At 58.7% G+C, this 14,528-nt stretch overlaps 1 protein-coding gene across 3 annotated transcripts in view; it reads right to left on the bottom strand.

Moving 5' to 3' along the window:
* The window catches only part of LAMC3 (laminin subunit gamma 3), a gene marked incomplete at its 5' end in the record, with an annotated part of 49,303 nt that overhangs the window by 14,847 nt on the left and 19,928 nt on the right, over positions 1-14,528 (bottom strand). For all 3 annotated transcript variants that reach the window (XM_081152037.1, XM_081152038.1, XM_081152039.1), the window contains 7 exons: positions 700-945; positions 3,775-3,963; positions 5,545-5,763; positions 6,756-6,865; positions 7,025-7,217; positions 9,010-9,120; positions 10,417-10,553. In XM_081152037.1, the coding sequence (XP_081008163.1) occupies positions 700-945; positions 3,775-3,963; positions 5,545-5,763; positions 6,756-6,865; positions 7,025-7,217; positions 9,010-9,120; positions 10,417-10,553 (1,205 nt within the window). The remainder of the gene's footprint in view (positions 1-699; positions 946-3,774; positions 3,964-5,544; positions 5,764-6,755; positions 6,866-7,024; positions 7,218-9,009; positions 9,121-10,416; positions 10,554-14,528) is intronic.

The following is a 14,528-nucleotide window of genomic DNA, read 5'->3' as shown; positions in this document are numbered from 1 at the left end:
ATGCAGGGAAGTCGGTCAGCCCAGCCTCCCACTCTGTTTCTGACCAAAGGCTCTAGGGCCAGGCTCACATCTCAGCCCATTTGCTGTATCCTTGGAGGCAGCCCTGAGGGTCCTGCTGAGCCTGCCCTGACCCTGCAGGCTAGAGGAAAGGCCAGAGACTCAACTGGGGGGGGGTCACAGGCAGACAGACTGTACCCACTGTTTTGGGACTCTCGACCCTGCTCTCCTGGGGCCAGCAGAGTGCTGCCAGGTGTCACGTGGAGAAAGGGCTCAGGAGCAAGTTTGGGGCAAACATTGAGCTCCTCCCTGCCTCGCTTCAGGAGCCTTCCACGGCTGATGCACGCCACGGGCCTCTGAGCGGCGACACCAGGCTGTGAGTTAGCCCAGGCGGCAGAGGATGGAAGAACATCTCAGGCAGGAAGCACAGCCTGACGGGAAGCCCAGGGGCAGGAGGGATGTGACAAGGGCCACGGCCATCAGGACAGTCTCACGTGCTAACTGTGAGGCTTGAGATGAGCGCTAAATTATCAAGATGGGAGAAAAAACAATCACAGGATCAGTTGATCAGATCCTAAGACTGGGGGAGACCTCGGGGAAGAGCAAACCCTGACACTTTCTGGGCAAGAAACAGAGAAGGTGAGGAAGCTGCCGAAGCTGCACAGCCTCGCGGAGCGGCCGGCTGGTCCAGGAGGTACTCACGGGCACACTTGTCCGCGGGCCGCAGGGCCAGCGCCCTCCCGTAGAAGCCTTCCTGACAGCGCTCACAGCGGGCACCTGTCGTGTTGTACAGGCACCGCAGGCAGTGGCCGGACAGGGGGTCACAGTTGCCCACGGCGTTGGGGTCCACGTTCCCGCTGCACTGGCACGGCCGACAGGGCTGGCAGTCTCCAGAGAGCCCCAGCGGGTCCCCAAAGAAGCCATCGTCACAGATCTCGCAGCGCCGCCCTAGGGAAAGGCGAGGGCTATGTGTGGCGGAGCGGGCAGGAGGAAGGCCAGCCCGTCAGGTCCCCAAGGGGCGAGGGCGGGCCTGAACCGAGGCAAGCGCCCCTCGTATCCTTGGGGGGCAGAGCATGGGCTCCGGGGTCCGGCTGACCTGGGGCAGGGCCCAGCTCGGCCATCAGCTGGCTGTGTGGTCTTGGGCAAGTCACTGTGTCTCTCTGAACTCGGGTTCCTCGTCTACAAAGTGGGACAGGACTATGGAGAGGGTTTGGGGAGATCATTTGTGCAAAGCACCTAGCACAGCACCTGGCACGTGGTAAACGCTCAGCAGTAGCGGCTGTCACCTTCTGTTCACCATCACCCATGCATGTCATCGTCACCGTTCTCTTCATCAGCATCTTGGTCATCTTCACCACCTCAGCGCCCGTCACCTGGATCAGTATCTTCATCAACGTCGGGGGCTCCACTATTATCATGATCAGCACCACCTTCCTCAGTAGCAGTATCCTGTCACCTTCATCATCATCTTCTTCATCACCACCTCGTCACTTTCATCATCTTCATCTTCATCACCATCTTGTCACCTTCATCATCTTCATCACAATCTTGTCACCTTCATCATCTTCATCACCATCTTGTCACCTTCATCATCTTCATCACCATCTTGTCACCTTCATCATCTTCATCACCATCATCACCATCTTCATCATCTTGACCATCACTTCATTGTCATCATCTTCATCTTGATCATTACCTGTCATCATTATCATCCACTGTCTTCATCATCGTCACCATCTTGTCATCTTCATCATCACCACCTTCATCATCATCACCACCATCACCTTCTTCATCATCACCATCACCTTCATCACCTTCATCTTGACCATCACTTCACTGTCATCATTTTCACCTTGATCATTACCTGTCATCATTATCACCCATTGTCTTCATCATCGTCACCATCTTGTCATCTTCATCATCACCATCATCATCATCATCATCACTTTCATCATCACCATCATCACCTTCATCGTCACCATCATCACCTTCATCACCATCTTCATCATCATCACCATCTTCATCATCATCTTCATCATCACCACCATCTTGACCACCACGTCACTGTCATCATTTTCACCTTGCTCATTACTTGTCACCATTACCACCCACTGTCCTCATCGCCACCATCTTGACATTTTCATCTTCCTCTTTGTCGCTCTGCATCACCTTCCTTGTCACCATCTTCAGTGTTACTGTCGCTCTCGTCCCCCTCATCTGCCCTCAGCTGTGGCTGCTCCTCCTGTGGCTCCTGCCCCCTTCACCTTTTCTGCTCCTCGTGGCTCCTGCCTCCTTCGGCCTGATTGTTCCAGACGCCCCCAGCCTCCCTGGTTTGAACCGGGGTGGCCGCCTCATCTCCCAGCCCGCAGGGTCACTGTGAGGCTCAGGAAAGCTGGTGCGCGAGGAGGCTTTTGGCGGGTTGTGACCTGGGAGGTCCACTCTGGACACAGATGGGATGTAAAAGAACATACATGTTCCATGTGTGTTCCAGTACATGTTCATGCAGTGTTAGCCTGTCCTTGAGAAACATAGCCATCTGTGTATGTCTGCATGAAACATTCAGCTGGGGGACCCACAGACCTCAACAGTCGCCACAGTCCCCTGGGGGTGGCGGGATGACAGGCACATTCCTTCTTGCATGTACGTTATGTTCCTCTTTACACTTTTACAGGGCAGTTTCAACCATTACAATGAGTATTACTCATTTTATAATTTAATGAATAGCCACTGTCATTGTGGAAGAGAGCTGCAGGCTCCCTGTGTCCTCAAGGCCCATCGTTTGGTTGAAATCAAGCTAATATTACTAAAGGCAGGCAACCTGAAAACGGAAAGGAGGAATGCTAAGAAAGAAAAGAAACAATGGGGAGAGGAGAGTGAACGCAGCTCAGGGCTGACGCGAGTGCCTGGTCTGGGACTCCGAAACAGAAACGAGATGAGACGGGCAGGAGGGAGATGGAAGTTGGCGACGAAGACCAAGGCCCCACAGCTCACCAGCCGTTCACGCTTGGAACTGGGCCAGGACAGCTCCCGGGGCAGGGGGCAACCGTGAGGTCCCGGGAAGGGCTGTCAAGGGGTCAGCGTGATGGGCAGGCGGGGATCAGAACTTGATCAGAACAGTCCCGACTCACTGTCCAGGTGAGCTCCTCCCATGCTGGGCTCTCACCAGGACCAAAGGCCACTGGTGTGATAGGGGCTGGCACGAGGCCTCAGACCTAATGTCTACCCAGGCATCCCTCCCAGGGTGTCCCCTCTACACACAGCAGTGCCCTGCTCTCCAAAATCCTCCCTTAGGTACATCTCAGCCTGGGTCAGCTGAACTCTCTACCTGTCCACACTCTCACTGACTGGCCTGGGCTCCCCTCGAATCTGCAGAAAATGTGGGGATGGTTATGGAAAGGGCAGGACGGTGGCAGGGTGGAGTGTGGGGTCCTGGGGTGGGACATCACTCCCTCAGTTCCTGGGATCCCTGCTTTGGGGCTCCCCAGGCCTGCTGCTTGCTGTTAGGGAGCTGCTGTCAGAGCGGTTCCCAGAGAAGCTGACATTTGACAGGACCAGTTTTGACTTTCAAAATCTCACCTGGATGTGCTCAATGGCCCAGGTTCTGCCCAGAACCCACAGCAGCCCAGGGCCCCGGTTATGGGGCTACGGGACTCAGTGTCCCCAGAAGTCACGCCTGCAACCCCTAAGCTGGCCCTCCCTCATCTGCCACACTCCAAACCCAGGACCCCGCTCCTGGAGCCCAGGCGGAGGCAGGACCCCAGGGCACGAGCCACTCACCTCTCTGGCCTGGGGGGCAGTGGGTACACACCACCTCTCCGCTCCCTGGGATGGTCGTGCACGACGACTGTCCAGGGCACGGACAAGGCTGGCAGTCGTCGGCTCGGCCTGCAAAGGGGTTGCCGTAGAAACCTGGCAAGCAGCGCTCACAGGATGGGCCCTCCGTGTGGTGGCTGCATAGACAGATCCCTGAGGGACGAGATAAGCACGCGTTCACCGCCGCCCGAGCCCAGAACAGTGCAGAGATGGCGAGCAGGCTCCCCGTGGTGGGGGTCACAGAGCACGTCCCAGCGGAACGGGAGGGAGCCCTTCCACGCTGCAGGCAGCATGGCCCAGGGACGCAGAGTCCACCTCGGGTTCACGTCCTCCACGTGAACCTGGGCAAACCGTCTAACACCCCACGTCTCAGTTTCCTCACCAGCAAAATGGGTACAACAACCTCAACTGGGCTCTGGCCTCAAAGGTTCCCGTCAGGATTCAGTGCAGCCAAAGTGCGCTGCACAGCGCCCAGCTCTCAGAATTGCTGTCACTGTTATCATTCCTATTTTCTATTCCAAAACCTCTAGGGGAACCAGCAGACGGCACAGCTAATGACTCCGCTCAGCTTTCCTTTGCCCTTTCTGTGTGTCCTCCTAACCGCAGGGGCCCAGCGGGGCAGTGACACAGGCCCAGGATCCTGGCTGTGACACGAGGCTCTGTTGCCGGGGTCTGTGGGTTCTCAGAGGCTCCCGTCCATGGGTTTCTAGTGCTGGGGGGTTCTGTGAACCCCTTCTCCAGCCCCACAGCACCTGGAGTCTGCTCAGAGCAGGGACACTAGGGACCGAGGCCCTGGCCAGGGACTGGGTGGGGAACCTGTTTGGCAAGACTGCCACTTCCAGGAGCTGGGGCTGAGGTGAGCACGGGAAAGAGGGGGAACCAGGTGGGGTGTGGGGGTGTGGGGGTGTGGGGGGATGACAACAGAGCCGGGATGGCATCCGAGGGGAATGCCCGCCTGCCCTGCTCGCCACTGGTCCCCGCCTTGGCCCAGCACCCAAATGCTCACTCCTCCCTCTGTCCGGGGTGGGTAGCAGTGGCTGCCCAGCCCCAGGGACAGATGGGGACTTGCCGAGCAGGGGGTTGTGGCGGGGCCAGGGGCTCTGGGCGACCAATCTGTCCCCTCTCGTGAGCCAACTCTGCTCCCTCGGTAGGGGCGGCCTGGAGCATTGCATGGGGGGACTACGAGGCCCCATCTGGGCTCGGACGGCGATGCCTGCCCCGCGCACAGGAAGGAGGCGCCTCATGCTGCATTCACGGTCCTCCCGGCTCGTCTGCTGCTTCCCGGGCCCCTGCCCTTTGGTAGCTCCACATGCAGCCTGAGGAAAGCTGAGCGGGCCCTCCTCTCCTCAAAGACCCGGCTGCTCCAGGACAGCGGCCCGGCCCTGAGCCTCCCACGGCCTGAGCGAGACCCGTGTCCGGCCGCGGCCAGCACCTCCCGCCCAGGGCCCTGGGAGTCTCCCTGAGTCTTATCCAGTCAATGGGAGGAGCAGCTCTGCCATCTACCGGCCGTGTGGCCTCCCTCTCGCCAGGTAGACGGGACAGTGATGGTCCCGGCGTCCCTGGGATTTTTGCAGGATCCAATGACATGAGGGACAACAAGGCGCCTGGTGCGTGGAGGAACGCAGTGACTCCATTTAATCACTACTGTTTCCAGGGGTCACTCACGCACCCACACGGCCGACCCTGTGCTAGGTGTCGCCAGGTGACCTCATGATGGGGTGCCGGGAGACTCACCCGTGTTCGGGTCACAGGTGCCATGCTGATTACAGGTGCAGGGGACACAGTTGGCGTAGGGACCCCCCAGGGGTGTCTCCCTCTTATATCCTGGAGCACAGGATTCACAGAACTGGCCCACGTATCCCTTGGGACAGGAGCAAGTCTCCACCCAGGAGGCTGGGGGGGAAAGACCCCGCTGGGCGGACGTGAGCTGCACCTCAGTCAGGAACACTTGGCCTGGGAGGGAGAGGAGAGAAAGGGGGGGGCAGGGAGGGAGAGGGAGGGGGGGAGAGACGGAGAGAGGGAGAGAGTTACACCCACACGTTTCTCCCCAAAACCTCTCTATTCACACACGTGACAGGCTGAGGGTTACTCGCCCACATATACAGAGGCGGCCCATGGACCAAATATCATTTTTTTAAAAAACAGTCAAATAAAGAGCAACGTAAAATGAGGCAATTTTCAGGACACGAAATAGCTGTAACTAGAAATGTTACGGGCAGACTCTCAGGGGTGATGAAAGATGCACTTTAAACAGCAATGACACCGTCCAGGCCCTCGGGCTGGTAAGCATTGAAAAATCGCTGCAGCGAGGTGCGGCCGTGGGGAACTCGCGCCCCTGCTCGCGTGGACATAACCAGGAGGCCCTGCTTCCAGTGCCAGAGCGGCGCCTGTCAGACCAGCCCCCGCAGAAACCGCTCGAAACTCTGGGCCGAATATGAACAAGGGCCTGTGGACTCTCGAGACCCCGCGGCGGGCGGACGGCGCAGGACACGTGTCGTCGGAACACGGGCCTGGCACAGCCTTTCTGATGGAAAATCTGGTGGCACCCATCAAAATGTAAACGTGTCCCCTTCCACCTAACGTTTCTGCTTCGAGGAACCGTCCCGAAGACACACCCGCGTGGGACGCGAAGCCCCTGACGGGAAGCTGTTCCCAGACCCGCGGCCCTGTCTGCGGTGGGGGGACACCACGGCCACTCCTGTCTACGGACAGGGCTGCTTAGAACTTCCGGGAGCTGCCCATCCTTAGGCCTGTCACCTGTCCAGCCCCTGCCTCTGTCCCCAGAGTCTATCACTGCCCTACTGGTTACATGGCTTTGGGTAAGTGTCCCCACCTCTCGGTCTCACATTCCTTCATGGTAAAACAGGGACAAAAACTGTCTGCTGTGAGGACTCAACAAAGGAGCCGGGCCCAGAGGCTTCTGGGGGTGACTTATCTTCACTGACCGGAAGGGCCTGGGCTGGTCCAGATGCGCAGAGCGGTCAGGTTGGAGAGCAGCCGCTGGAAGTGGAAGGGGGGCAGCGGGGGGTCCGCGTCCTCAGAGGTCTCCTGCAGCCTGGCAGGGGGCAAGGGGATGGGGTCAGACCAGGACCTGAGGTGGGGCCAGCGGGGCCACGAAGCCTTTAGGCCACAGGGGAATCCCAGCACGCCTGGGCCTCAGGGGCCACTCCACCTCTCACCGCCCCCGCCCCCCAGGACAGAGCAGGACACTTACTGGAACTCGAGCTGCACCTCCCCAGGCTGCCCGGCGTCCTGGGGACCCGACAGGTGGGAGTGTGGCAGAGTCAGGGCCAGGCCAGCCCCCTCCAGCCTCAGCTGCACAGGGAACGGGGAGCCCCCAGGGGGGGCCCAGAAGGTCAGTGTGAGGGGCTGCCCATAGCTGAACCGCTGGTCACCCAGGAACTTCTCTGGAGACAAGAGAAAACGGCTGTGACAGTCTCCACTTAGTTAGCCTGATGTTTAATGTCTGTGTCCATTTTATTGGCAATCAAACAGCCAAAAAGATAAAACGCCGGCAAGTAGGAAACCGAAGGCTCTCTGCACAGCAGATGCTCAGGGAGGCTCAGCCACACGCCTGCGGTGACGTCTGGGTCAATGCCCTGCAATCACTGTCCTGATATTCTCAATGCTTTTATGTCTGAACTTGGGTCTCACAGGTGAGGTCCATGGGCCCATGGAGTCTGTGTGGGAGCAGAGGAGACCCCCAGTGGAGGCACCTAGCCGCTGCCCACAGGCAGAGCCCACGTGGACCACACGTGTCAGAGCGGAGTGAGACTCACAGCGAGGCCCAGGGACGCGGGCCACACGGGGGCTGAGCGGGCACACTGACGGCCCCGAGGCCACGCTTTCTACTGGAGGCAGAGCTGGCTTCCAGCGGGAAGGAGGTGGTGGTGTCCTGAGACGCACAGAGGACCAGAGCCCTAGCGTCGCCTTCCTTCTCGGGCTAGTTCTCTGGCTGAGCCGATGCTGGGATCGTGGAAGGAAAGGAGGGATAGATCCCCCCCCCATCCCGCGGTCCCGAGACCCAGAGGGAGAGCGTGCGGGTCAAGCAGCGGGCAGACAGCTCGACCTTGGGCCTCGCCCGCGCCGTGTGCCCAACCCCCAGCACAGCGCCAGCAAACACTTCTCGTGTGAATAGTTCCTTCTTAAGTGTGCCCACAAAGCAGCCCTGGAATAGAGCGCGTTTTCTGTTCGTGGGCCGCTGAGCTTGGAGCACCTGCCCCACCAGGGGCCCGAAGACCCGCGTCCTTTGCTTTCTGGCTGCAGGGCCCTTGGGTGCTGCGTCCACACAGCTCCTCAGATGTCCGCCCATCATCTCTGGCTCCCCTTGGAGGGGAGGAAAAGGCCAGGATGGGCAGGGAGCCAGTGGACCTGAGTGTCCCAGGGGAGAGCTAAGAGTGGACTCCCAGCTCCCGGTTCTAAGCTGACAGTTTCCAGGAGACCAAAGGTGCCCTAATTGATGGGGGTGTGGTTCAGGATAATCCAGAATTTCTTGCCTCTGCAGGAATCCCACCGCTCTGGGCATGGGGTACAGTGCCTGATGGGGCGAGGGGCTGATGGGAAGAGCACAGGGATGGTCTGGGCAGCAACAGTGGCCTGAATGAGCCCTGGGTGGCAGTGCTGTGACCAGGAAGCAGGGGGCTCCGGCAGACGCCGTAGGGCATGTGGCCGGCAGAAAAATGACCCTAAAGGTGTCCATGCCCTAATCCTTGGCACCTGCGAATGTTATGTTGCACGGCGGGGACAGTTAAGGTTGCAGGAGGATATCAGGTTGTTAATCAGCTGGCCTGAAAGTAGAGAGATTAATATGGATTATCCAGCTGGGCCAACAGGCTCACAAGGGTCCTTAACATGGAAGAGGGAGGCCGAAGGGTTAGTGTCAGTGATGAGAAACGAGAAAGCCCGGACCAGCTCTGAGGAGGCTGGGGGTGGGGGCACTCGCCAGGGAACGCAGTGGCCTCCCGAAGCTGGAAAAGGCCAGGGAGCGGACTCTCCCCGAGAGCCTCTGGGGACGCAGCTCTGCCGCGTCTCCACGTCAGCGCAGTGAGACCCATTCCAGGCTCGGCCTCCCGAACACAAAGAGGACAAATCTGTGCTGTTTTCAGCCACTAAGCAGCCGTGATTTGTCAGAGCAGCAACGGGAAACGCAGGAGGCAGCCCTGTCTTGTCCTGTCCTGTCCTACCCGCGGCGGGGGGTACCTGGGGCTGTGAGCTCCTCGTGGTCGTCTGGGTTCAGGGGCAGCCCCCTGGGGCCCCATCGTGCGGGATGCTCTGCACTCCCCATGCTGCGGGCCCGCCAGCCGTCTGCTCCTGCACAGCAAACACACACACATAGGCCCCTATGAGATGCTGGAGGGTGCTCACCCCCTCCAACTTCACAGCTTTCCCTGGGTCCCAAGGATGGTGCCCACAGGCCTGAGCACAGCTTGAAACAATGGGGGCCCAGGCAGAGGGGAGACAGCCCTGGAGACTGGCCCTGCCTGTGGGGACGACAGCCGGCTCAATAATTTTCAAGAGTGTGACGGAATTTGGAGACCAAGACGTTTGAGAACTTCTGTCCGAGGGTGACTGTGAGATTACATGAGATGAACCCAGGGCCTCACTCAAAGTGAGGACAGACAACGACCCGGTTCTTAGGATCAATAAAGTGAGTCCATCTGAGGCTCACATCCTAGACTCCTGTGCCCGTGACCACAACCCTGTCCCCACTCCAAGCCCCTCTCTGTCCTTTCTGCGTGGCGTCCAGCAGAGGGCGCACTGTCTCTACATCTGGGGTGCCCCGGAGCCAGTGCCGGAGTTTCTGTCCCTGTCTGACACTCCCCTCTTCTCTGGGGGACGTGGGGGGGACGACGACCCTGGGGTCCACAGCAGGGGTCCACACAGACTGGGATTTAATGCACAATTCAGAGCTTCAGCTCTTTCTTGCTCCAAAGATGCACCTATGTCACCTGGAATTGGGTACCTGGGGCACCACGGTATCCCTGGATCTGGGGCCCAGAGAGAAAACTTGCACAGCGGTTGAGAGAAAAACTCAGACGCTGACAAACCCTGGTGCCAACAACTAAGTTATGTGACCTACCTCTTCTGGGCCTCGGGTGCCTCATCTGTAAAATGGGAATGAGAGCACCTACCTGCCTGCAGGGGACTCCGTGAGGTTCCCTGCATATAAAGAGCGCAGTGCCTGGCACACAGCAGGGGCTCAATAAATGGAGGCTAGTAGGAGATTGTGGCTAAATTCCCAGCACTAGGATATACCAAGGGAGGCCAATCTTGACCTTGAGTGATTAGAAATTACCCCACAGGGTCCAAAGGCTACCTTATACCCAACCCTGCCCACAAGTATAAAGGATGCTGGAGGCTGAGGCAAAGGCAGGGCCGGGAGGGAGCTGAGGGGTGCAGGGAGGCACTGGGAGCGCTGGCGGGCACAGAGGGGCCCATCCTGCATGGCTCGCCATGGGTGCCTGTGGGAGATCCCGGGTTGGGGCCTGAGACTGCCCCTCCGTTCCTGCCCCGCCCTCCCAGCACTTCAGGACGGCCCAGAGCAGGACGGCCACCCCACCTGGGCTGGGAGAGACCCCTCGGAGGTGGCTGTGGGGCTCTTCTTACCATGGCGGAAGTCGGAGAGGATGCGGTGCCCCCGGAACCCGGCGGCGGCCGCGCACACCTTGGAGTGGCCGTAGCAGAAGCAGCTGCTGCAGCCGCCGGGGTTGTGGGGCTGCAGGTTGAAGGTCCCTGGGCGGCATCTGAAATGGAAGCAGGACATGCCCAGGGGCCAAATGAATGGGCCAGGTTCAGGGGACCCCGGCTGGACTAATGCAAGTCCAGAATCACTGGGGAAACACAAAAAACCCTTTTTTTCCAGATTTGCAGAAGAGTTGCAAAGCTAGGACACAGTCCCACAGCCTCTTCACCCAGCTTCCCCTAATGTCAACACCCGGCATCACCACGACATTGATCAAAACCAAGAAACTGTTCCTTACGAAACTCCAGACTTTATTAGGACGTCCCCCCTTTCCCCATGAATGTCTCCCTGGCCAGCATTCCCTCCGGGACACAGCGTTGTGCTGAGACCGTCCTTAACTGCCCCCAATCCATAGCAGCTTCTCGGTCTCCCCTGGTCTTTCGAGACCTTGCGCTTGAAGAGCACTGGCCAGGTGTATTCCGAGAGTGCCCCTCAGGGTGGGTTTGTCTGCTGTTTCCCGTGATTAGACAGGGGCGTTGGTGTTGGGAAGAAATAGAGGTGAAGTGGCCTTCATGTCCCAACACATTGGGGGAAGTGATACCCATGTGATGTCACTGGTCATGTTGACCTTCACTGCTTGGTTAGGACACTGCCTGCCAGGTTCGTCCCCTGCAAAACTGCCACTCTTGTGGTTAGAGGCAAGTCACTAAATCCAGCAGGCAAGTCAAGGGGAGTTAAGCTCCATCTCCTAGGAGGGGTGGGGTGAACAAAAAACTGCGGACGTTGCTGAAACCACCATAAAATTAATAGACATTTTGAGAGAGATATTTTGGGGCAACGAAAACATCCTGTTTCTCCTTGAAGTCCTGCCCACTAATTCCAGCATTCGGCAGCAGCTCCTGCCCACAGCGATGTTACTCTGAAATTCTGACGATTTTATGTTTCCCTCATTCCTTCTACGTTTATAACTTGGAATTCTTCTGCAAGGAAGATTTGTCCCTTTGTCCCCGTGTATTTATTTGCTCACTCATCTATTTATCAGGGTGGACTCGTGGATATTTATTTTATTCTTTGGGTTATAATCCAGCCCTATCGTTATTTATTTTGTTCAAATCGTTCCAGCTTTGAGAGTTCCTTCAGGTTGGCTCCCGTGTCCCCTTGGATAGGCCCCCATCCTGGGCCTGGGTTTTGTTTTTGTTTTTTGTTTGGACTGTGTTTTGTTTTGTGTTTTTTGTCTGTTTTTGTTTTTAAGCGCTTCCTGTTTTCTGGCACTACTAGACACTCCGGGCTCATCCTGCCTCTTCCCCACCCCAGCCCCAGAATCAGCCATTTCCCCAAGGAGCCATGGAGAGGCGTTTAACAAACACAGGTTCCTGGTCTGCAGCCTGGGGGGCTCCATCTGAGCCACCCAGATAGAGGAATATGATTCATAAGATGCTGCTGGTGACCCAGGGCCCTGCAGGCTCCGAGGAACACATCTGGTCAGGCCTCCCATCTCACAGATGGGCACACTGAGGCTCGGAGGGAGGACCTGCTCAAGGTGTGAGGTGGCGGGGCAGAGCCATGGGAGAACCGGGTAGGATCTGGTGCCCTGACTCCACTCTGCCTCCTCGCCTGAGGGGTCTCAGAGGAAGATGCAGCAGGGAGTCCAGTTCCCAGCCCAGGGCCCACAGGCCACGCATGGACGAGGTGGGGCGGCCCGAGGCTGGCCGTGGAGAGGGTCAAAGCCAGGGCTGGCCATGTGGCTTTGGCCCTGGCTTCTTCCTGAACCGGTGCAGGCCCAGCACGGACAGCCCGGAGTAGACAGTCCACAGTGCAATGCTGTGTCAGACACGTCACACACGGGGCCGCGGCCAGAGCACCAGGGTCCCAGGCAGACCCTGCGCTGCCTGCAAAGGGCTTCAGAGGCCAGAGCCAGGAAGAAGACACAGTGGGCCCGAGAAGGGGACCGCATTTGCCGGCCAGCCCCACTGCCAGAGCTCGGAGCCCCAACACACAGAGGAGGAAACTTTGGAAAGGCCTTCTGCCCAGTGGAGCTTTAGAGGCTCCGTTTGTACCAGGACAGGATGGCAAACAGGCTTGGATCTCCACTCAGTAGGAGCTTCGTGGATCAAGGCATAAAGAAGGATTCCGAGGTCACGACAGGGCTCGTGATAAAGACTGCTGTGCCCTAGTGATGTCAGCCCTGGTGTGAGATGGGGTGGTGGTGGCGCTCCATTAGTGATGTCTGCCCTGGTGTGAGATGGGGGTGGGGGTGGTAGTGGTGGTGGCGCTCCATTAGCCATGTCTGTCCTGGGTGTGAGATGGGAGGGTGGTGGTGGCACTCCATTAGTGATGTCTGCCCTGGTGTGAGATGGGGTGGTGGTGGTGGCGGCACTCCATTAGTGATGTCTGCCCTGGTGTGAGATGGGGTGGTGGTGGCGCTCCATTAGTGATGTCTGCCCTGGTGTGAGATGGGGGTTGGGGGGTGGCGCTCCACTAGTGATGTCTGCCCTGGTGTGAGATGGGGTGGTGGTGGCGCTCCATTAGTGATGTCTGCCCTGGTGTGAGATGGGGTGGTGGTGGCGGCACTCCACTAGTGATGTCTGCCCTGGTGTGAGATGGGGTGGTGGTGGCGCTCCATTAGTGATGTCTGCCCTGGTGTGAGATGGGGTGGTGGTGGCGCTCCATTAGTGATGTCTGCCCTGGTGTGAGATGGGGTGGTGGTGGCGCTCCACTAGTGATGTCTGCCCTGGTGTGAGATGGGGTGGTGGTGGCGCTCCATTAGTGATGTCTGCCCTGGTGTGAGATGGGGTGGTGGTGGCGCTCCATTAGTGATGTCTGCCCTGGTGTGAGATGGGGTGGTGGTGGCGGCACTCCATTAGTGATGTCTGCCCTGGTGTGAGATGGGGTGGTGGTGGCGCTCCACTAGTGATGTCTGCCCTGGTGTGAGATGGGGTGGTGGTGGCGCTCCACTAGTGATGTCTGCCCTGGTGTGAGATGGGGTGGTGGTGGCGCTCCACTAGTGATGTCTGCCCTGGTGTGAGATGGGGTGGTGGTGGCGCTCCATTAGTGATGTCTGCCCTGGTGTGAGATGGGGTGGTGGTGGCGCTCCATTAGTGATGTCTGCCCTGGTGTGAGATGGGGGTTGGGGGGTGGCGCTCCACTAGTGATGTCTGCCCTGGTGTGAGATGGGGTGGTGGTGGCGCTCCATTAGTGATGTCTGCCCTGGTGTGAGATGGGGTGGTGGTGGCGCTCCATTAGTGATGTCTGCCCTGGTGTGAGATGGGGTGGTGGTGGCGCTCCATTAGTGATGTCTGCCCTGGTGTGAGATGGGGTGGTGGTGGCGGCACTCCATTAGTGATGTCTGCCCTGGTGTGAGATGGGGTGGTGGTGGCGCTCCACTAGTGATGTCTGCCCTGGTGTGAGATGGGGTGGTGGTGGCGCTCCACTAGTGATGTCTGCCCTGGTGTGAGATGGGGTGGTGGTGGCGCTCCATTAGTGATGTCTGCCCTGGTGTGAGATGGGGTGGTGGTGGCGCTCCATTAGTGATGTCTGCCCTGGTGTGAGATGGGGGTTGGGGGGTGGCGCTCCACTAGTGATGTCAGCCCTGGTGTGAGATGGGGTGGTGGTGGCGCTCCATTAGTGATGTCTGCCCTGGTGTGAGATGGGGTGGTGGTGGCGCTCCATTAGTGATGTCTGCCCTGGTGTGAGATGGGGTGGTGGTGGCGCTCCACTAGTGATGTCTGCCCTGGTGTGAGATGGGGTGGTGGCGGCGCTCCATTAGTGATGTCTGCCCTGGTGTGAGATGGGGTGGTGGTGGCGCTCCATTAGTGATGTCTGCCCTGGTGTGAGATGGGGTGGTGGTGGCGCTCCACTAGTGATGTCTGCCCTGGTGTGAGATGGGGTGGTGGTGGCGCTCCATTAGTGATGTCTGCCCTGGTGTGAGATGGGGTGGTGGTGGCGCTCCATTAGTGATGTCTGCCCTGGTGTGAGATGGGGTGGTGGTGGCGCTCCATTAGTGATGTCTGCCCTGGTGTGAGATGGGGTGGTGGTG

This window comes from Miniopterus schreibersii (genome assembly GCF_964146895.1).
Source record: "Miniopterus schreibersii genome assembly, chromosome: 11".
NCBI lineage: Eukaryota > Metazoa > Chordata > Mammalia > Chiroptera > Miniopteridae > Miniopterus > Miniopterus schreibersii.
This window is presented reverse-complemented; position numbering and strand designations above follow the sequence as displayed.